The following is a 21,460-nucleotide window of genomic DNA, read 5'->3' as shown; positions in this document are numbered from 1 at the left end:
AATAGCATTATTGCATTGAATTGCTGCATAAGGTTTAAAGTGTAATATCATTGCAGTGCATTGCTGCAGAAGGTTTAAAGTGTAATATCAGTGCATTGCATTATCAATCAAAGGTTTAAAGTGTATCTCTGGGTGTGTGCGCGCTGTGTGTACTTTACCCCCAGCGCGGCGTTTGTACGCTAAGTCCGTACGAAGTACGGGACTCTGTACGCAAATAGCGTAAAAGGTATGTAGAGTGCATATTAAGTTTAGCGGCCGTAGTGCCTCCATGATAAAAGTGTGTTTAAAGGTATAGCTTTATGGTTTAAGATAATATCGACATTATCAGTATCAAACTTGTAGAATTTAGCAAAAGTGTTTGAACCCGACCAAGTAGCTGATCGGCAAAGCTGTAATGCCGAGACGGCTCGGGCAGCCGTCCAAGAACAGCCCACCTTCCTAGTGGAATGGGCCTTTACCGAATTTGGTAACGGCAATCCAGCCGTAGAATGAGCCTGCTGAATCGTGTTACAGATCCAGCGAGCAATAGTCTGCTTAGAAGCAGGAGCGCCAACCTTGTTGGCTGCATACAGGACAAACAGTGCCTCTGTTTTCCTAACCCAAGCCGTCCTGGCTACATACATTTTTAAGGCCCTGACTACATCCAGGGACTTGGAATCCTCCCAGTCACCCGTAGCCACAAGCACCACAATAGGTTGGTTCATATGAAACGACGAAACCACCTTAGGCAGAAATTGAGGACGAGTTCTTAACTCTACTCGATCCACATGGAAAATCAGATAGGGGCTCTTGTGAGACAAAGCCGCCAATTCGGACACCCGCCTCGCAGATGCCAAGGCCAACAACATGACCACCTTCCAAGTGAGAAATTTTAATTCAACTGTTTGAAGAGGTTCAAACCAGTGTGATTTAAGGAACTGTAACACCACGTTAAGGTCCCACGGTGCCACTGGGGGCCCAATAGGAGGTTGGATGTGCAGCACTCCCTTTACAGAAGTCTGGACTTCTGGGAGAGAAGCCAATTCCTTCTGAAAGAATATAGATAAGGCCGAAATCTGCATCTTAATGGAGCCTAACTTTAGGCCCATATCCACTCCTGTCTGTCGAAAATGGAGAAAACGACCCAGCTGAAAATCTTCCGTAGGAGCATTCTTGGCTTCACACCAAGACACCTATTTCCTCCAGATACAGTGATAATGCTTCGCAGTTACCTCCTTCCTAGCTTTGATTAGAGTAGGGATGACTTCCCCCGGAATACCCTTCCTAGCTAGGATTTGGTGTTCAACCACCATGCCGTCAAACGTAACCGCGGTAAGTCTTGGAATACACAGGGCCCCTGTTGTAACAGGTCCTCCCTGAGAGGAAGTGGCCACGGATCTTCTGTGATCATTTCCTGAAGATCTGAATACCAGGTCCTTCGAGGCCAATCTGGAACAATGGGGGTAATTCCAAGTTGATCGAAGCAGGAATTTTGTTAGCAATTGGGCAAAACCATGGCCCTCATTCCGAGTTGTTTGCTCGTTGCCGAATTTCGCTATATTGCGATTAGTCGCTTACTGCGCATGCGCTTAGTTATTTTACTCAAAAGTTAGGTATTTTACTCATGGCATTACGGGGAATTTTCTTCGTTCTGGTGATCGGAGTGTGATTGACAGGAAGTGGGTGTTTCTGGGCGGAAACTGATCGTTTTATGGGTGTGTGTGAAAAAACGCTGCCGTTTCTGGCAAAAACGCGGGAGTGGCTGGAGAAACGGGGGAGTGCCTGGGCGAACGCTGGGTGTGTTTGTGATGTCAAACCAGGAACGAAACTGACTGAACTGATCGCAGTGGCAGAGTAAGTGTCGAGCTACTCGGAAACTGCTAAGAAATTTCTATTCACAATTTTGCGAATCTTTCGTTCGCAATTCTGCTATGCTAAGATACACTCCCAGAGGGCGGCGGCTTAGCGTGTGCAATGCTGCTAAAAGCAGCTAGCGAGCGAACAACTCGGAATGAGGGCCCATCTGCACTGCAGCTAGGCAGATATAACATGTGTAGAGAGAATTAGATTTGGGTGGGTTATTTTGTTTCTGTGCAGGGTAAATACTGGCTGCTTTATTTTTACACTGCAAATTAGATTGCAGATTGAACACACCACACCCAAATCTAACTCTCTCTGCACATGTTAAATCTGCCTCCCCTGCAGTGCACATGGTTTTGCCCAACTGCTAAAAAATTTCCTGCTGCGATCAACTTGGAATTACCCCCAATGAGTATTGTCTGCACTCTTGTTCGTCTTATGATTCTCAGTATTTCTGAGATAAGTGGAAGTGGAGGGAACACATAGACCGACTGAAATACCCACGGTGTCAAAAGGGCGTCCACCGCCACTGCCTGAGGGTCCCTCGACCTGGAACAATACGTCCGAAGCTTTCTGTTGAGGCGTGACGCCATCATGTCTATTTGAGGAAGTCCCCAACGACTTGTTACCTCTGCAAAGACCTCTTGATGAAGTCCCCACTCTCCTGGATGGAGATCGTGTCTGCTGAGGAAGTCTGCTTCCCAGTTGTCTACTCCCGGAATGAAGACCGCTGACAGAGCGCTTACATGATTTTCCGCCCTGCGAAGAATCCTGGTGGCTTCTGCCATTGCTGCTCTGCTCCTTGTCCCGCCCTGGCGATTTACATGCGCCACGGCTGTGACGTTGTCCGATTGGATCAGAACGGGTAGGTTGCGAAGAAGACTCTCCGCCTGTTGCCGGCCGTTGTATATGGCCCTTAATTCCAGCACATTGATGTGTAGTCAAGCCTCCTGGCTTGACCATATTCCCTGAAAATTTTTTCCTTGTGTGACTGCTCCCCATCCTCGGAGGCTCGCGTCCGTGGTCACAAGAACCCAATCTTGAATGCCGAACCTGCGACCCTCTAGAAGGTGAGCACTCTGGAGCCACCACAGGAGAGAGACCCTGGCCCTGGGGGACAGGCTTATCCTCCGATGCATCTGTAGATGGGACCCTGACCACCTGTCCAGAAGGTCCCACTGAAACGTTCTCGCATGGAACCTGCCGAACGGAATGGCCTCGTAGGCCGCCACCATCTTTCCCAATACTGCATTGAGTGCATTGATGAACTGACACTCTTTTTGGTTTCAGCAGGTCCTTGACCATGCTCTGGAGTTCCTGGGCTTTTTCCATTGGGAGAAAAACCCTCTTTTTTTTCCGTGTCCAGAACCATGCCCAAAAATGACAGCCGAGTTGTCGGAACCAACTGCGACTTTGGTAGACTTCAGCCGTGTTGTTGTAGTACTCTCAGGGAGAGAGACACGCTTTTTAGTAACTGATCTCTCGATCTTGCCTTTATCAGGAGATCATCCAAGTATGGGATAATTGTGACCCCCTGCTTCCGCAGGAGCACCATCATTTCCGCCATTACCTTGGTGAAAATTCTCGGGGCCGTGGAAAGCCCAAACGGCAACGTCTGAAACTGGTAATGACAATCCTGTACAGCGAATCTCAGGTACGCCTGATGAGGAGGATATATGGGGACATGAAGGTATGCATCCTTTATGTCTAGTGATACCATAAAACCCCCCCCTTCCAGGCTGGAGATCACTGCCCGGAGAGATTCCATCTTGAATTTGAACCTTTTCAAATATAGGTTTAGGGATTTTAGATTCAGAATTGGTCTGACCGAGCCATCCGGCTTCGGGACCACAAATAGGGTTGAATAAAACCCTTTCCCCTGTTGCCCTAGGGGAACCTTGATAATCACCTGCTGTTGACACAGCTTTTGTATAGCAGCTGAAACTATTTCCCTCTCTGGGGGAGAAGCTGGCAAGGCCGATTTGAAAAATCGGTGTGGAGGCACATCTTCAAACTCCAGTTTGTAGCCTTGGGATACAATTTCGATCACCCAAGGATCCAAATCCGACTGAACCCAGACCTGGCTGAAGAGACGAAGACGTGCCCCCACCGGTGCGGACTTCCGCAGCGGAGCCCCAGCATCATGCGGTGGATTTTGTAGAGGCCGGGGAGGATTTTTGTTCCTGGGAACTAGCCGTAGCTGGTGTTCTTTTCCCTCTACCTCTGGCGAGGAAGGAAGAGCCCCGACCCTTTCTGAACTTATGCGACCGAAAGGACTGCATCTGGTATTGAGGTGTTTTCTTTTGCTGTGGGGGAACATAATGCAAAAAAGACTTACCCGCGGTAGCTGTGGAAACCAGGTCCGCAAGGCCCTCCCCAAATAAAACTTCACCTTTGTAAGGCAAAGCCTCCATATGTCTCTTTGAATCAGCATCACCTGTCCATTGACGGGTCCACAGGGACCTTCTAGCAGAAACTGCCATGGCATTGGCTCTTGAACCCAACAGCCCAATATCTCTCGCAGCCTCTCTCATATATAACGCTGCGTCCTTAATGTGACCCAAGGTCAGCAAAATACTATCTTTATCTAAGGTGTCAATGTCAGATGACAAGTTATCTGCCCACGCTGCAATTGCACTACCCACCCATGCCGACGCTACTGCAGGTCTGAGCAGGGAACCCGTAGTCGCATAAATTGATTTTAAGGTAGTTTCCTGTCTGCGATCCGCAGGATCCTTTAGGGCCGCCGTGTCCGGGGACGGTAGCGCAACCTTTTGGACAAGCGCGTCAAGGCCTTCTCCACCGTGGGCGAGGATTCCCACCGTAACCTGTCCTTTTGAGGGCAAAGGATACGCCATAATAATTCTCTTGGGAACCTGCAGTCTCTTGTCTGGAGTTGCCCAAGCCTTTTCAAATAAAGCGTTCAGCTCATGAGATGGGGAAACGTTACCTCAAGTTTCTTTTCCTTAAACATGCAGACCCTCGTGTCAGGGACAGAGGAGTCCTCTGTGATATGCAAAACATCTTTTATTGCAATAATCATATATGGAATACTCTTGGGTGCAACCTCGAATCATCATAGTCGACACTGGAGTCAGAATCCCTGTCGGTATCAGTGTCTGCTATCTGGGAGAAGGGACGTTTATGGGACCCTGAAGGGTCTTGTGACACAGCCAAAGCCATGGATTGACTCCCTGCTTTGTCCAATCTCTTATGTGATAAAGTCACATCAGCATTTAAAACATTCCACATGTCCAACCAATCAGGTGTCGGCTGTGCCGACGGAGACACCACCACCATCTGCTCTGCATCCTCCCTAGACGAGCCTTCCGCTTCAGACATGTCGACACACACGTACTGACACCCCCACACACACCGGGATATCTGAATATGGGGACAGACCCACAATAAGGCCCTTTGCAGAGACAGAGTATGCCAGCACACACCCAGCGCCACTAGATACTGAAACAAAGTCCCAGCCTGTAAAGCGCTTTATGTACACAATTTAGCACCAAATAAATGTGCCCCCCCCTCGTTTTTGCCCCCTGTTACTTGTTCAGCAGGGGAGAGTCCGGGAGCAGCTTCTCTGCAGCTTGCTGTGGAGAAAATGGCGCTTGTTAGTGCTGGAGGATCAAGCTCCGCCCCCTCGACGGCGGGCTTCGGTCCCGCTTTTTCTTTAAACTGGCAGGGGATTTATTATATCCTGCCTCTGCAGTATCTATATAACTGTGCCAGACTTATTTGAGGTGAAAATTGCTGCCCAGGGCGCCCCCCCTGCGCCCTGCACCCTTGCTGTGCCTGTGTGTGTTGTGGGAACAATGGCGCGCTGCGCGGTACCTCATGAAGAGCTGAAGTCTTCTACCGCCTTTGAAGTCTTCTTGCTTCTTACACTTACCCGGCTTCTATCGTCCGGCTCTGTGAGGAGGACGGTGGCGCGGCTCTGGGACGAACAGCAAGGACGACACCTGTGTTCCGACCCTCTGGAGCTAATGGTGTCCAGTAGCCTAAGAAGCAGAGCCCATCAGTCCAGGAAAGTGGGTCTGCTTCTCTCCCCTCAGTCCCACGAAGCAGGAAGCCTGTTGCCAACAGTGCTCCCTGAAAATAAAAAACCTAACAAAGTCTTTTCAGAGAAACTCAGTAGAGCTCCCCTGTAGTGCATCCAGTCTCCTCTGGGCACAGGATCTAACTGAGGTCTGGAGGAGGGGCATAGAGGGAGGAGCCAGTTCACACCCATCTAAAGTCTTAGAGTGCCCATGTCTCCTGCGGAGCCCGTCTATACCCCATGGTCCTTACGGAGTCCCCAGCATCCTCTAGGACGTAAGAGAAATACCAAGTGTCAAAACGGTTTTTACATACTTTCCAATTTGCTCCTGAAGGCAGAAAATTCTGGGAAGAACCCCCAGCTGTGGACATTTCAGTCTCGCGCCTATCCAAGAAGGCAGTGCTGCCGGCCCAGGGCTCCTTCACCATGAAGGACCCTGGGGATAGAAAGATAGAGACTACACTAAAGTCTATCTACACAGCAGCGGGTATGTCTCAAAGACCGGTCATAGCAGTTTGCTGGAAGACTCATGCCATTCATACATGGGCTACTCAGATTCAGAAGGGCCTCTCGGGGGATATGATCCTGGTCACTACAGTGACTCTCCTGAAACACATTCAGGACACCGCACACATCCTGTGCGACTCTCTCAAGGAGATAGGCAATATTAATGCAAGGACCACTGCTTTGTCAATGCGCAGGGCTTTGTGGTTGCGTCAATGGATAGCAGACGCAGAATCTAAGCGCAGTGTCAAGTCTCTTCCCTTTTCGAGTAGAATTGGATACGTGGATTTCCTACCCGGGGCCAGCTACTCAGTCCTTTCGGTCTAACATGTTTAGATCTAGGGCCAGGGGTTCCTTCAATGCAGCTAGAGGCACCAGCAGGTAAGACAAGAAAACCAGCGATTGCCAGTTCTCAGGAGAGCACTGGTACAGCTTCTACTAAGTTTGAACAAATAGTGGATAAACCACAAGTGAACTGCGCTCAACCCCTAATGTATGTGATGTACTGATATTGAATGGGTAGAGTGAGAATATGCAGGGCACAACCGATGTGGATAAATAGAAACCCAATATGTGCGGGGGAGGATATATGCTGGAAAAACAATACTGACAGTTTGATGCAAATGGGTACTATTGTACCACTGGAAATGTATTATTGTATTAATGGTTAACGTGAAAAATTATAAACACATACAGCTAGAGATAGATCTCAAACTGTATATATATCTGGCGCTGAAATACAATATATGGTGATAATTTACCAAATGGTAATCAATAAAAATCGTGACCTAATGGGCTGCTGAGCAAAACAGCTGGTTAGGCTGAACAACTAATTGAAGCACAAGAAAAGGGAAAAAATGCTCTGCGCACCAAAAATCACTTAGAATTAATTAATTGATTAATTAAGTGCAGTCTAGCAAGTAGAATGATTGACTCAATGATGCTTGACCTTTTTTAAATAAAAAATATTTTATCAAACAATAAATGACACAAAACAAAATATATAGAACAAACAATACATATATATATATATGGCAATTTAAAAACCAGAGGTTTTCACCTCTTGTGTATATAAACAGAAACACTGTATTAGGCTTTATAAACGTGCTGTTTAAACAGCATACAATGTATCTAAAATGCAGATCAGATATCTTAAGTAAAAGAAGCTCTCTACAGAGAACAACAATTGATTCTGACATTGGCGTCCCAGTGTGGAATCATATATAATGTCCACAGATGGCTCCACAATATGAAATTATTAAAAGCAAAGCAAACGGTAATAATTACCCCCGTGCTGATACCTGAGATGTAATGCAGAGTCCTGTATGCATTTGCACGAGGAAGATGTAAAGATTTGTGATTGCTGCCACAATATTAATTAAAGGACAGACTTGCTGGAATACTAATTCTCCGTTGTGAAAAGCCGTCAGTTGACCATCAGATGATGAGATATAGGGAGTTTCCCAGCGAGGGACGTGATCCGTATAGCTAGCAGTAACAGCATGAAACGGCAGCTGATGGCTGGCGCCGCAATGGTCTCACAGCGGAGATCCGTCTGTGTCCAGCTGATCGCTGCAGGACTCTGATGCAGGAACGCCGTTAGCAACTGAACTCCCTTTAACCTCACTGCGGAGGTAGGATCTTGTAGGTCACTTGGCTTAGATGTAAACAAAACCGGAGTATCGGAGCCGAGATAATAGGAGCCCGTCTGTGGAGTAACAGATATCCACTGCACTGAACTTGTAAAAAGGGGCGTCAACGCGTTTCGTCTCCTAGCAACGGAGACTTCCTCAAGACGAATCGTCTTGAGGAAGTCTCCGTTGCTAGGAGACGAAACGCGTTGACGCCCCTTTTTACAAGTTCAGTGCAGTGGATATCTGTTACTCCACAGACGGGCTCCTATTATCTCGGCTCCGATACTCCGGTTTTGTTTACATCTAAGCCAAGTGACCTACAAGATCCTACCTCCGCAGTGAGGTTAAAGGGAGTTCAGTTGCTAACGGCGTTCCTGCATCAGAGTCCTGCAGCGATCAGCTGGACACAGACGGATCTCCGCTGTGAGACCATTGCGGCGCCAGCCATCAGCTGCCGTTTCATGCTGTTACTGCTAGCTATACGGATCACGTCCCTCGCTGGGAAACTCCCTATATCTCATCATCTGATGGTCAACTGACAGCTTTTCACAACGGAGAATTAGTATTCCAGCAAGTCTGTCCTTTAATTAATATTGTGGCAGCAATCACAAATCTTTACATCTTCCTCGTGCAAATGCATACAGGACTCTGCATTACATCTCAGGTATCAGCACGGGGGTAATTATTACTGTTTGCTTTGCTTTTAATAATTTCATATTGTGGAGCCATCTGTGGACATTATATATGATTCCACACTGGGACGCCAGTGTCAGAATCAATTGTTGTTCTCTGTAGAGAGCTTCTTTTACTTAAGATATCTGATCTGCATTTTAGATACATTGGGGTATATGCAATAGCGGGCGAATCGCGTCATTTAATCCGCCCCTGTAAAATTCGCCCGCACTCGCCAGCCGCAGCCCTGTCGCCGGGACCCTGAATTCACCATATGCAATGTAAAACGGATTCGACCCACCTCCAGGCGGATAACGGCCAATCGGCGAGTAGTGGGCGTCCAGAATTCGCCTTCCCGCCGAAAGCAGCCCTTTATTAGGGCTTGTTTGCTGCGTGCTCTGCAGCCATTTTGTGAACCTGCAGAGAGGTGTGAGGAGGTGCAGAGCTAGCAATTTGGTTGTTTGCTGTGGATATCGTTTGGACACCCCAGCAGGCTTTATTCCAGGACAGTCAGGAGGATTCCTGTTACCCCGGAGGAGAGCCATTTTTGGAGCTTTTACAACATTTGTAGGTAAGTACCACATGTGTGTCTGGTGTTGCATGTATGTGTTTGTGTAGTGGGGGTTGCCATGAGGTGTACATGGGGTGTTTGTGTATGTGTGCAGGTATGTGTATAGCCCCTTGCTTGTGTTGCTGCATTTTTTGGGGGGAGACTTGTGTTTTGGGGTAGTTTTTCACGTTTTTTTTTTTATTCTTTAAATTACTTTTTGGGTCTTCTATTAGCATTGGTGTACCTCCTGAGTGGAGTGTGCTGGGATGTCTTTTGGCTATTTTGGGGTGATTTGGAGCAAGTTTGGTCGACAGCCTGGTCGACATGTGCTGTGGACTGTTTGGCAAACATGTGTTTTCCCTCCTCATTTAGCATTGGTGTACCTCCTGAGTGTGCTGGGATGCTTTCTGGCCATTTTGGGGTGATTTGGAGCAAGTTTGGTCGACAGCCTGGTCGACATGTGCTGTGGACTGTTTGGCAAACATGTGTTTTCCCTCCTCATTTAGCTGTGGTGTACCTCCAGAGTGTGCTGGGATGTCTTTTGGCTATTTTGGGGTGATTTGGAGCAAGTTTGGTCGACAGCCTGGTCGACATGTGCTGTGGACTGTTTGGCAAACATGTGTTTTCCCTCCTCATTTAGCTGTGGTGTACCTCCTGAGTGTGCTGGGATGCTTTCTGGCCATTTTGGGGTGATTTGGAGCAAGTTTGGTCGACAGCCTGGTCGACATGTGCTGTGGACTGTTTGGCAAACATGTGTTTTCCCTCCTCATTTAGCTGTGGTGTACCTCCTGAGTGTGCTGGGATGTCTTTTGGCTATTTTGGGGTGATTTGGAGCAAGTTTGGTCGACAGCCTGGTCGACATGTGCTGTGGACTGTTTGGCAAACATGTGTTTTCCCTCCTCATTTAGCATTGGTGTACCTCCTGAGTGTGCTGGGATGCTTTCTGGCCATTTTGGGGTGATTTGGAGCAAGTTTGGTCGACAGCCTGGTCGACATGTGCTGTGGACTGTTTGGCAAACATGTGTTTTCCCTCCTCATTTAGCTGTGGTGTACCTCCTGAGTGTGCTGGGATGCTTTCTGCCCATTTTGGAGTGATTTGGAGCAAGTTTGGTCGACATGTGCTGTCGGCTGTTTGGCAAACATGTGTTTTCCCTCCTAATTTAGCTGTGGTGTACCTCCTGAGTGTGCTGGGATGCTTTCTGGCCAGTTTTGGGTGATTTGGAGCAAGTTTGGTCGACAGTCTGGTCGACATGTGCTGTCGGCTGTTTGGCAAACATGTGTTTTCCCTCCTAATTTAGCTGTGGTGTACCTCCTGAGTGTGCTGGGATGCTTTCTGGCCAGTTTGGGGTGATTTGGAGCAAGTTTGGTCGACAGTCTGGTCGCCATTTTGTGTGGGTCAGCCATTTTGTGTGGGTCAGCCATTTTGTGTGGGTCAGCCATTTATACATGTATGTATGTATGTATGTATGTTTATTTTTATTTTCTAACAGAGATGTCAAAGGACAAGCAGACCCGATCCGCCCCTTCCCCCACCCCCTCGGATCTATCCCTGCATAGCAACGAGGAGTGGGAGCCAACCCAGGAGGCGGATACGACCGACCAGGCATGTAGTGACCAGCCGCGGTCGTCAAGGGTCCATGAGAAGTCCAAGAAAAAGCCTAGTAGAAAGGTACTAACCACACCTGCAGACACAAATAGCATCAAACTTTACCCACTGTAGTTTGTGCAATGCCATGCACACCTACTGGAATATGTGCGCAATGCCAGGGATACTGACACTCACAGGTACATACCGATCTTATTAAAAAAATTTTTTTTTTTTTTTAATCCCTAAAGGCAAGAAGCCAGCCAGAGGAGCAGTCGGAGGAGGAAGCCTCTGGTGAAGATGCAGGACCGAAAAAGCCGCGTGGACCCAGATACACTGAGGCGGAAAGCTGTACCCTAGTGGATTGCGTCGACAGGTCCTACGACGTTTTGTATGGACCAAGGGCACAGACCACAGCAGCTAGGACAAAGCGAAGCATCTGGGAATCCATTGCGAGTCAAGTCACTGCAATATCTGGAAACCGCCGGAGCACCAGAAATTGCTTGAAGCGGTACAGTGATTGCCGCAGACAGACCAAGAAGAAGATGGGGATTCAGCGCCGACATGAGACAGCTACGGGAGGTGGCGCGGCTCTCAACCTGAAGTGGCTACCCTGGGAGGATGTTATTAGAAGGCGCATGAACCCTGCCATGGTCGAAGGAGTTCGCGGAGGTGTGGACTCTAGCCGTCCTGCTGGCTTTCCCGAGGAGGAAGAACCGCCCAGAAGACGGAAGAAGGCGGGAGATAAGCCGTCCAAAAGGAGGTCTGATGGTAAGAATACATTCACATGAACTGTACTTCCCTTTAAAATTTTTGTATGTGCTAATGTGAGTTGTTTTTTTTTTTCAGACAGGCCTGCCCAGAGGACATCACCTGCGCGCAGGACATCGCCAGCGCACGGACCATCACCTGTGCAGCAGGCATCGGCAGCAGCGCGCGGACCATCACCTGCGCCGCAAGCATCGGGAGCGCACAGATCGTCACCTGTGCGCCACAGTTCGTCATCGCGCAGTTTGTCACCTGTGCACCAGACGACGTCAGCGCGCAGACTATCACCTGTGCGCCAGACACCGTCGGCGACCACACCACAAGATGGGCGCCAAACATCAGCTCCTGCGCGCAGGCCATCACCAGATCGTCGTCTCTCCAGGAGCTCTGGGACTGTGACTGAAGAGCCGCAAGACACAACCCTTGTGGACCCATCACCCGATCTGTTTGAGTCTACAGGGTTAACAGACGAGACTTTTCTTGGGTTTGAGGACAGCCGTGCAGAAGTATCCAGCCAGACCCTTGAAAAGTCTTCGGAAACGAGGACAAGTGAAGCTCCTGGAGCAGCGGCATCACAGGATGGAGAAGGTTTGTATTTATTTTGTGTGAGTGTGTGGGGGGGGGGGGGGGGGGGGATTCATGCAGTTGTGTAAAGGTTATTAACTTTCCCAAAAAATTTATTTTGCAAACAGTGGTGCCACGGACCAGCAGCGGACTAGCTTCGGGGATTGGTTCCTACTTCAGGCCGGATCTCCTCCTACAGGATTTGTCAGAGGATGAAGAGGTGGAAGTGCAGGAGGATGCAGTTGCTACATCCCTGTGTGAGTAAATTGAATTGTGAGCCTTCAAACAAATGTGTGATGAATGTGTATAATATTTTCTAATTTTCTTTACAGCTGCCCAAATGCAAGTGGTGGCAGACGTCCAGGAAGGGCAGAATCCCTCAACTGTTCAGAGGGTTCACATCCTGGCATCGGAGATTGGGACCCGCCAGGATACGTATACAAATGTCGTGGGAAGCAGACTGGACAACATTGAGAGGACAATGGAGAAGATGTCAAACAGTCTGCTTGAACTGCAGAAGACTCTTTCCGACAGCACGCCCACAATACTACAGGTCAGAATGCAAGATCATAGGGAGAATATGAACGTACTTAACATTCTGGCCGAATCCATGACCCGGCTCGTGGACAACAGCTCATGTCTGGCAGAAAGCAATAAAAACATGTCGGAGAGTCATCGACACTCCTCATCCGGCCAACAGGTCATCGCAACCACACTGCAGATGATCTATGATAAGCTCCCAGGACCAGCTCATCAACACGCTGGTGATCCACCATATCCGCCGTCGCAAGCCACAAGGACGCCTCGTACCCTTCCTCAAGTCCCATCCCAGTACAGACAGTCACAGATGTACCAGGGATATACAGGGATGTACCCCACCCCCCAGATGCATCCACCACCGGCCGCACAATCTACAGCCGCATGGGCACAGAGGCCCAGTCAACGTACTACCCAGCCTCCCAGGACATCAACGCCCTATCAGGGGGAAGAAGAGGATCCGGACAGACTTCCACCATAAACCCGGTCGTATTGTTTTATTTACTTATATATATGTTTTTCATGTATCCCTTTCTTCCCCTCCCATTAGTTTGTTTTTTTTCTTACTATTGTTTTCTGTGTTGGGCTTCCCCACCCGTGACCGGGTACTACCAAGGAGCTTTGTGTAGACATACATGCGCGGGCATGTATGCGGGCGCGTGTGGTAACGGATGAAAGCTCCTTGTGGCTACATGTATGATGGGCCAAAGAGCTATTCTGATACCACTTTTTTCTTCCAAAAATCCTTTTTGTAATGGTGTACAGTAGGCTTTCATTGTGTGAATTTACTATTCACTAGTCTGTGTTTTTGACTTATTCATAGGATTGGTGGGGAAAAATGAAGTGGACGGCATAAGTTCGTGTTGTGCGTACCAAGGTGAGTAGAACCATGTTTCAATGTATCTATTCTATTTCACTTTGAACCGCATGCCTTTGTAGAACCACACAGTCCAGCAATGGGTCATGCTGGGCTGTGTTGTTCCACAAATGTTAGCGTTTCAAAGTGCTGACCACTGACGCCACTATTTCACTTTGAACCGCATGCCTTTGTAGAACCACACAGTCCAGCAATGGGTCATGCTGGGCTGTGTTGTTCCACAAATGTTAGCGTTTCAAAGTGCTGACCACTGACGCCACTATTTCACTTTGAACCGCATGCCTTTGTAGAACCACACAGTCCAGCAATGGGTCATGCTGGGCTGTGTTGTTCCACAAATGTTAGCGTTTCAAAGTGCTGACCACTGACGCCACTATTTCACTTTGAACCGCATGCCTTTGTAGAACCACACAGTCCAGCAATGGGTCATGCTGGGCTGTGTTGTTCCACAAATGTTAGCGTTTCAAAGTGCTGACCACTGACGCCACTATTTCACTTTGAACCGCATGCCTTTGTAGAACCACACAGTCCAGCAATGGGTCATGCTGGGCTGTGTTGTTCCACAAATGTTAGTGGCGTCAGTGGTCAGCTCTTTGAAACGCTATTTCACTTTGAACCGCATGCCTTTGTAGAACCACACAGTCCAGCAATGGGTCATGCTGGGCTGTGTTGTTCCACAAATGTTAGCGTTTCAAAGTGCTGACCACTGACGCCACTATTTCACTTTGAACCGCATGCCTTTGTAGAACCACACAGTCCAGCAATGGGTCATGCTGGGCTGTGTTGTTCCACAAATTTTCATTGAAAAGAAATGAACATGAATTTAGTGTGTCTTTACTTTAATATACTTTTTTTCTTTTCCCCACAGATATCTATATACACAAGAAAAGAATGTAAAGAAGAACAAACTACTTTTTTGTTTTAATTAACTTTCAAACTTTATTTAAAAAATAAAATTTTTCTTCAATAAACTTTAAAAAATAGAAGTTTCCTGTGGTTTTTATTAAAATTTGTAATGCAGTTGAATTGTACGTAAGTAGATTGCCCAGGGAACATCAGGGGAACTGTGTCTCTTCACATCCACGCCACTTAGGAAGATACATCGCAGGACCTGTGGAAGAGAACAGTATGAGCTTCCAGATATGGGTGATAGTGTCACCCTGGGACTGGAAAAAAGAGGTACATACAACAGTCCACACAACACAAGCGGGTTACAGCGGCCCAAATGCAACCCTCCGGCACTTGCATCACTACACATCCAAACATTCCCTGACTAGCATTGCTGTTTCAGGGAATGTTTGGATGTGCAGTCTTGCAAATGCCGGAGGGCTGCACTTTGGACATGTCGGGGTGATTTTGGACATGTCGGGGTGATTTTGGACAAGGGAGTTTTGGGCAATACATCTCACCTGAGGGGGGGGGTTGTCTGCTACATGGCGGAGGGTCAGGTCCACATCACCAGTAGGTCGCCCATGGAACATCAGGTGAAATGTCGTGTCTCCTCACATCCACGCCACTTGGGAAGATACACCGCAGGACCTGTGGAAGAGAACAGTTTGAGCTTCCAGATGTGGGTAATAGTGTCACCCTGGGACTGGAAAGAAGAGGTACATACAGTCCACACAACACAAGCGGGGAACAGCGGCCCAAATGCAACCCTCCGGCACTTGCGTCACTACACATCCAAACATTCCCTGACAAGCATTGGTGTATCAGGAGGGAATGTTTGGATGTGCAGTCTTGCAAATGCCGGAGGGCTGCACTTTGGACATGCCGGGGTGATTTTGGACAAGGGAGTTTTGGTCAATACATCTCACCTGAGGGGGGTTGTCTGCTACATGGCGGAGGGTCAGGTCCACATCACCAGTAGGTCGCCCATGGAACATCAGGTGAAATGTCGTGTCTCCTCACATCCACGCCACTTGGGAAGATACACCGCAGGACCTGTGGAAGAGAACAGTTTGAGCTTCCAGATGTGGGTAATAGTGTCACCCTGGGACTGGAAAGAAGAGGTACATACAGTCCACACAACACAAGCGGGGAACAGTGGGTCCAAATGCAACCCTCCGCCACTCGCGTCACTACACATCCAAACATTCCCTGACAAGCATTGGTGTATCAGGAGGGAATGTTTGGATGTGCAGTCTTGCAAATGCCGGAGGGCTGCACTTTGGACATGCCGGGGTGATTTTGGACAAGGGAGTTTTGGTCAATACATCTCACCTGAGGGGGGTTGTCTGCTACATGGCGGAGGGTCAGGTCCACATCACCAGTAGGTCGCCCATGGAACATCAGGTGAAATGTCGTGTCTCCTCACATCCACGCCACTTGGGAAGATACACCGCAGGATCTGTGGAAGAGAACAGTTTGAGCTTCCAGATGTGGGTAATAGTGTCACCCTGGGACTGGAAAGAAGAGGTACATACAGTCCACACAACACAAGCGGGGAACAGTGGGTCCAAATGCAACCCTCCGCCACTCGCGTCACTACACATCCAAACATTCCCTGACAAGCATTAGGTGTATCAGGAGGGAATGTTTGGATGTGCAGTCTTGCAAATGCCGGAGGGCTGCACTTTGGACATGCCGGGGTGATTTTGGACAAGGGAGTCTTGGTCAATACATCTCACCTGAGGGGGTTGTCTGCTACATGGCGGAGGGTCAGGTCCACATCACCAGTAGGTCGCCCATGGTAGAGTTGGATAAAAGGGTCAAATATTTGCGGTAACCCAACAGGATAAAACAGGGGGGAACGAACTGTACAAACATGGCCTGGGGATATACATCAACAGGATGTAAAACTCTGAAATACATAAATGAAGAGGTTTTTTTAAAAATATTCCAATGTCAGTTTACACGATAATACAAATGTTGTCAGTATACTCACAGGCAACTGCAAAATAATTTTGGATCAATGTCCGCCGGGAATCCTCTCCTTCGTCCATACCCACCGGTAGAGCAGAAGACCGGTTCCCGCGTCGGAAAGCACTGCGACGAAGAGTCACCGGCAAACGGTTTGCGACACATATGTTGTGTAAAATACAACATGCATTTACCATGCCGCAAACCTTCGCCGGTGAGTACAAAAGAGCACCGCCGGAAGTGTCTAAACATCGAAACCGGCTTTTAAGTACACCGAAGGCACGTTCAATTATTTGCCTCGATGCAATGTGTGTCTCTTGGTAACGTTTTTCTGCTCTACCAACAGGATTAGACAATGGGGTCAACAGCCACGGTTTGTTTGGATAACCCGCATCGCCTATAGAAAATATAAAAAAAATGTTAGGTACTTGTAAAAAATAATAAAAAAAAATAATAATAAAATAATAAAAAAATAAAAAAATGAAAATACATACCTAACAGCCAGCCACCAGGCATGTTTCCTGTTTCGAACTTGTCAAACAGCGATGACTGGCTTAGGATGAAGGAGTCGTGAGATGATCCAGGAAATCCCACAAAAATGTTCAAAAATCTCATGTTTACATCACAGACCGCCTGCACGTTCAGGGAATGGAACTGTTTTCGGTTCCGAAAACATTCCTCTGAATTCCGTGGCGGTCTGATCTGCACGTGGGTACAGTCAATCGCGCCCAGCACATTGGGAAATTTGTATTTGTTGAAAAAGCCTAATTTGATCTCACGACATTCGCTGTCCGTCTCTGGAAATGTAATGTACTGGATCGTCAATTTGCGGAAAGCCCTAATGACCTGGGTTATACAGCGCGACAGTGTTGACTGTGGAAAACCGCATGTTTGAGACAGTGTAGGCTGGAATGTGCCTGACGCCAAAAAATGTAACGTCCCCAGCAGTTTCTGAAAACCGCTGATTGCACGATTTGTCCGTGCCCGAGGTTCCAAGTCGGCCTCCAACAGAGCGTACAGCGAATATATGTCGCGAGTCGATAAGCGATAATTTTGTATCACCTCGAACTCGCTGAGATCCTCCAGTTCACGCCTAGTGCGATACTGGCGTGGACGTGGAAATGAAACCCGCAATACTGGCTCACCCAATGCAGACATTTGCTGACCTGGATCCTGATGTTCATCAGCACTTTCTTCCTCCATCATGCTTGCAGCCAGCATGAACATCACAATCTGGTCAGAAAAAGGCTCCATCATTGTAGTCAGTACAAAAATAGGAATGTGTTTTAAAACGCAGGAATTTTCCTAAAAAAACGATTCCACAGAGCTGACTGTAAAATGGCTCCTTCTCCCTGTAGTCTCAAACCTGGGAGTGAGGAGATAGGAGGGGCTTTGCAGAAGTGTATCCTGGGTAAAACTGTGGAATCATGGGTAAATTTCCCTCAGGAGATTGAAGAAAAAAATATTCCTTTAAAAAATCAATTAAATAATACTTGTGAAGCAAAAAAGGACAAACCAAGTAGATAATCCTTTCAAATATAAATAGATATGCTACTAGCAATCCTCAAATATCAAAAAAAATCATGTACTAAAAAAATTTTTTTAGATCCCGCCAGTCAACTGAGGCGGACTGAAATAGTCGAATTTGCGGTCGAAAAGCACTGCAGGCGAATTTCCAAACTTGAATTGAATATGCTTTGGGCGAATTGCAGCATCTGTACCATTGCAGAAAAGTCGAATGCGAAAAAAGTCGAATTGCCAAAAGTCGAATTTTGAATGTCCGTTTTTTTGCGATAAAGTACTGTACTGCATAGGCGAATTGTTTTTTTGAGGCGAAAAAGTTCCGGAATTCGACTATTTCTGGAATTCGCCTGCAATTGCATATACCCCATTGTATGCTGTTTAAACAGCACGTTTATAAAGCCTAATACAGTGTTTCTGTTTATATACACAAGAGGTGAAAACCTCTGGTTTTTAAATTGCCATATATATATATGTATTGTTTGTTCTATATATTTTGTTTTGTGTCATTTATTGTTTGATAAAATATTTTTTATTTAAAAAAGGTCAAGCATCATTGAGTCAATCATTCTACTTGCTAGACTGCACTTAATTAATCAGTTAATTAATTCTAAGTGATTTTTGGTGCGCAGAGCATTTTTCCCTTTTATTGTATTAATGGTATTAAAAAGTAAAAGATAATGGTGCGGGATGGAAGGAATAGTCTCTTAAAAAGTTTATAAAGTTCTAGTGCAGATTGCGGCGTCCCGCACATCTGCTCATGGTGTGTCTTTTGAAAACAAACAGTGGGGGGTGGATGCTGGTAAATCCTCTTTGGTCTTCACGGTGCACTGGGTTAACGGTGGTGGCATAAGTGGGATAAAAAGGGAATCTCCGGACTGGTCTATCCTCTTTTGCCCCTGCTTCCCGTGGTGCGTCCTGGTACAGACGCCCCCTGGGTGCCGGTTGGTTCAAGAGGTAGACCTGTCTAGGGTAGGGAGGAAACTCAGATGGCGCTCTGCAGAGCGGCCGGCTGCGTATCCCCCGCCGCGTACGGAGAAATCCCCTGTCACCCTCTCCTGCTGCACGCCTGTGGGAGGGGGCATAGAGGGGAGGAGCCAGCACACCCAGTGAAGAAATTTAAAGTGCACCGGCTCCTTTGGACCCCATTTTACTAGATTCCCCCAATATCCCTTATGGACTACGAGAAAAAAAAAATTAAAAATACTATTTTTTCGTTTACTTCCCATGTTGTTTATGCTCATCCAGTGTAATCCTTTTATAGATTTCCACTTTCATCTTGTACGTATCCCTTTGTAACACAATGGTGGGTTTCTACATGTATTAAGATACAGATTATTAATCTAAGTTTATTTACCTTTCAGGATCACACGATAATGGCTTTAAAGAAACACTGTACAAAAACCTTCTTCTGTCCTTAAGATTACCTAATAGAAGATCAGAAGGAAAGAAATAAGTTAACACTATAGAACATTCAGTCTGACCACTGTTGCAGAAATGCTGCCAAAGCAATTATGCAAAACTGGTTTACACATAACTGGTGTGATGCAGTTATAGGACTAAATGTAACAGCCTGCGAGGAGCAGAAGCGCGGGAATTCATGAGAGTCTTGCTGGATTTTTAAAGTGGCAATCACTTACATGGATGGCATAACTAGGTTGGTTTTGCCGTGTAAATGACTGCAGCTTTGAAAATCCAGCCAGACTCACACAAACTCCCGCTCATCTGTATCTCGCAGGCTGTTACATTTAGCCCAGTGTTTTTTTTCATTTAAACTAAAAATCTGAATTAATGATTGCAATGGACAGTTACCTATGCACCAGTATTCATAAATGCCCCTCATTCCCCTCTTCACTGTATGTGTAATAAAATAGCATACAGAGAAGATTTTGTTGCATTGAATAACGGTATGATATAATTTAAGTCAGTTGGCCTTAAAATGTTTTTGAAACATTCTACAGTACCATACTACATTTTATTTGCATACAGTGTTACATCTACAGATGTGTTATGCAGCGCGAGATGCCTGGTGTGAGTGAAACAGCAGATCCTGTGCAACTCTGCTAATGTTGGGTGTCTTTTTCTGACGAAAATACATTTAGCCACAATGCAATGAGGATGCTGTGCTGATTAACTTGGTATATGACAAGTGTATATTGTGTATGACGAGTATATATGGAATAGAACAGAACGTGTATTGGAAAAATGCTGCGGCTGCTACATTGTAGCACTTTGTGTACAGATTCAGAGACTCGGTTACACACAATATACAAATGTCATATCAAATTAATGAGCACAGTTCTCCTAAGGCACATTTTCAGCAAAGAAAGACGCCTGATGCTAGAAGATCCTCACACGACCTGCCGTCCAAGAGGGGCTGTTTGGCGTGACTGTAGCAAAGATTCATGAGGATATATCTGTACATTAACTACTTGCCTGGTATGGTCGCATCTGATGCCACCATGCCTGCAAGTGCTCTATCTGACCTGGTCGCACAGGATGCGACCAGTCAGATAGAGAGTGTTAGCAGTGGCAGGGAAGAGAAACTTCCCTATGCTGCTGCTGTCAGAGGGACCGGAAGGTCCCCTCTGCCTTCCTGCACTCTCCCCTACCGATTGCCGTGCTGCCGATCACTGCTGATCGGTCAGCACGGCAGGACCCCCTCCCTCCAGCGGCTGCAGACAATGGCAGTCGCTGGTGAGTGTAAATTAACCCTTCCAAGCCACCCCCAGACCCCCCCTGTATACCTGGAGGCTGTCCCGGCTTTCAAAATGAAAGTCGCAATGGTTGCGATGTTCCCGATCAATGTTTCGATGTTTGAAAAAAAATGTAAAAAAATATATTTTTTTTTCTTGTTTTGTTAACTAAAATCATTTGGGATAGACAGGGTTAAATTCATGTTCTTTACCTAATTCACTCATAAAAACCCCCGACAATTTTGGAGTAGTTTTTGGCTAAATAAATAGTCCGTTAAGTGGTTAAAGAAAAAGTGCCAGAATACAGGCAAGTTAGTGCAATGTCATACTGTACATATGTGTAATGAAACTGCTACATATTTTGCAGATTAATTACATTAATTAAATAATTCATAAGCTACAAAGCTGAAAATTAGAACAATTATTCTATATATATATTTGCTATTATTTTCTTACAGACATGTCAGTCTTCTTCCCTGCATTCTCAACCAGTGTGCACAATCACAACCATCTTACATGCGAAGATGAATATGGAATTAAAATTCTAACCAGGAATGCTTAAATTAAATTTTAAAGAGAAAAAAACAAACCTAATATGCTGTTGCATACTGTACAGCTATATTCTAAGATATTATGCAGACTGTGATTCTCCACTTTTTCTAAATCGGCAATTAACAGCATGCCCTGATAGTGTTCGGAAAGAAGATGATACACGTGTGTGTGTCCTTTAAAAAGTTATATATAGTTTTTATGCGTTAGGTATGGGATGCCGGCGGCCTGGATCCAGGCGGTTAGCATACTGACACCGG

The 21,460-nt window shown here is 46.7% G+C and overlaps 1 protein-coding gene and 1 long non-coding RNA gene across 2 annotated transcripts in view; both read right to left on the bottom strand.

Moving 5' to 3' along the window:
- BRCA2 (BRCA2 DNA repair associated) overlaps positions 1-21,460 on the bottom strand; it is a 171,282-nt gene that overhangs the window by 68,005 nt on the left and 81,817 nt on the right. The window contains exon 12 of the mRNA XM_063951778.1: positions 19,313-19,382. Coding sequence (XP_063807848.1) covers positions 19,313-19,382 — 70 coding nt within the window. The remainder of the gene's footprint in view (positions 1-19,312; positions 19,383-21,460) is intronic.
- On the bottom strand, positions 14,986-15,914 carry LOC135004040 (uncharacterized). The gene is made up of 3 exons (XR_010204914.1): positions 15,796-15,914; positions 15,390-15,516; positions 14,986-15,111 (listed from the first exon to the last, which is right to left on the bottom strand). It is a non-coding gene; the product is annotated as an uncharacterized LOC135004040 (long non-coding RNA).

This window comes from Pseudophryne corroboree, chromosome 2 (genome assembly GCF_028390025.1).
Source record: "Pseudophryne corroboree isolate aPseCor3 chromosome 2, aPseCor3.hap2, whole genome shotgun sequence".
Taxonomy (NCBI): Eukaryota; Metazoa; Chordata; class Amphibia; order Anura; family Myobatrachidae; genus Pseudophryne; species Pseudophryne corroboree.
The sequence above is the reverse complement of the archived record's forward strand: the minus strand, read 5'-3'. Positions and strand labels throughout refer to the sequence as shown.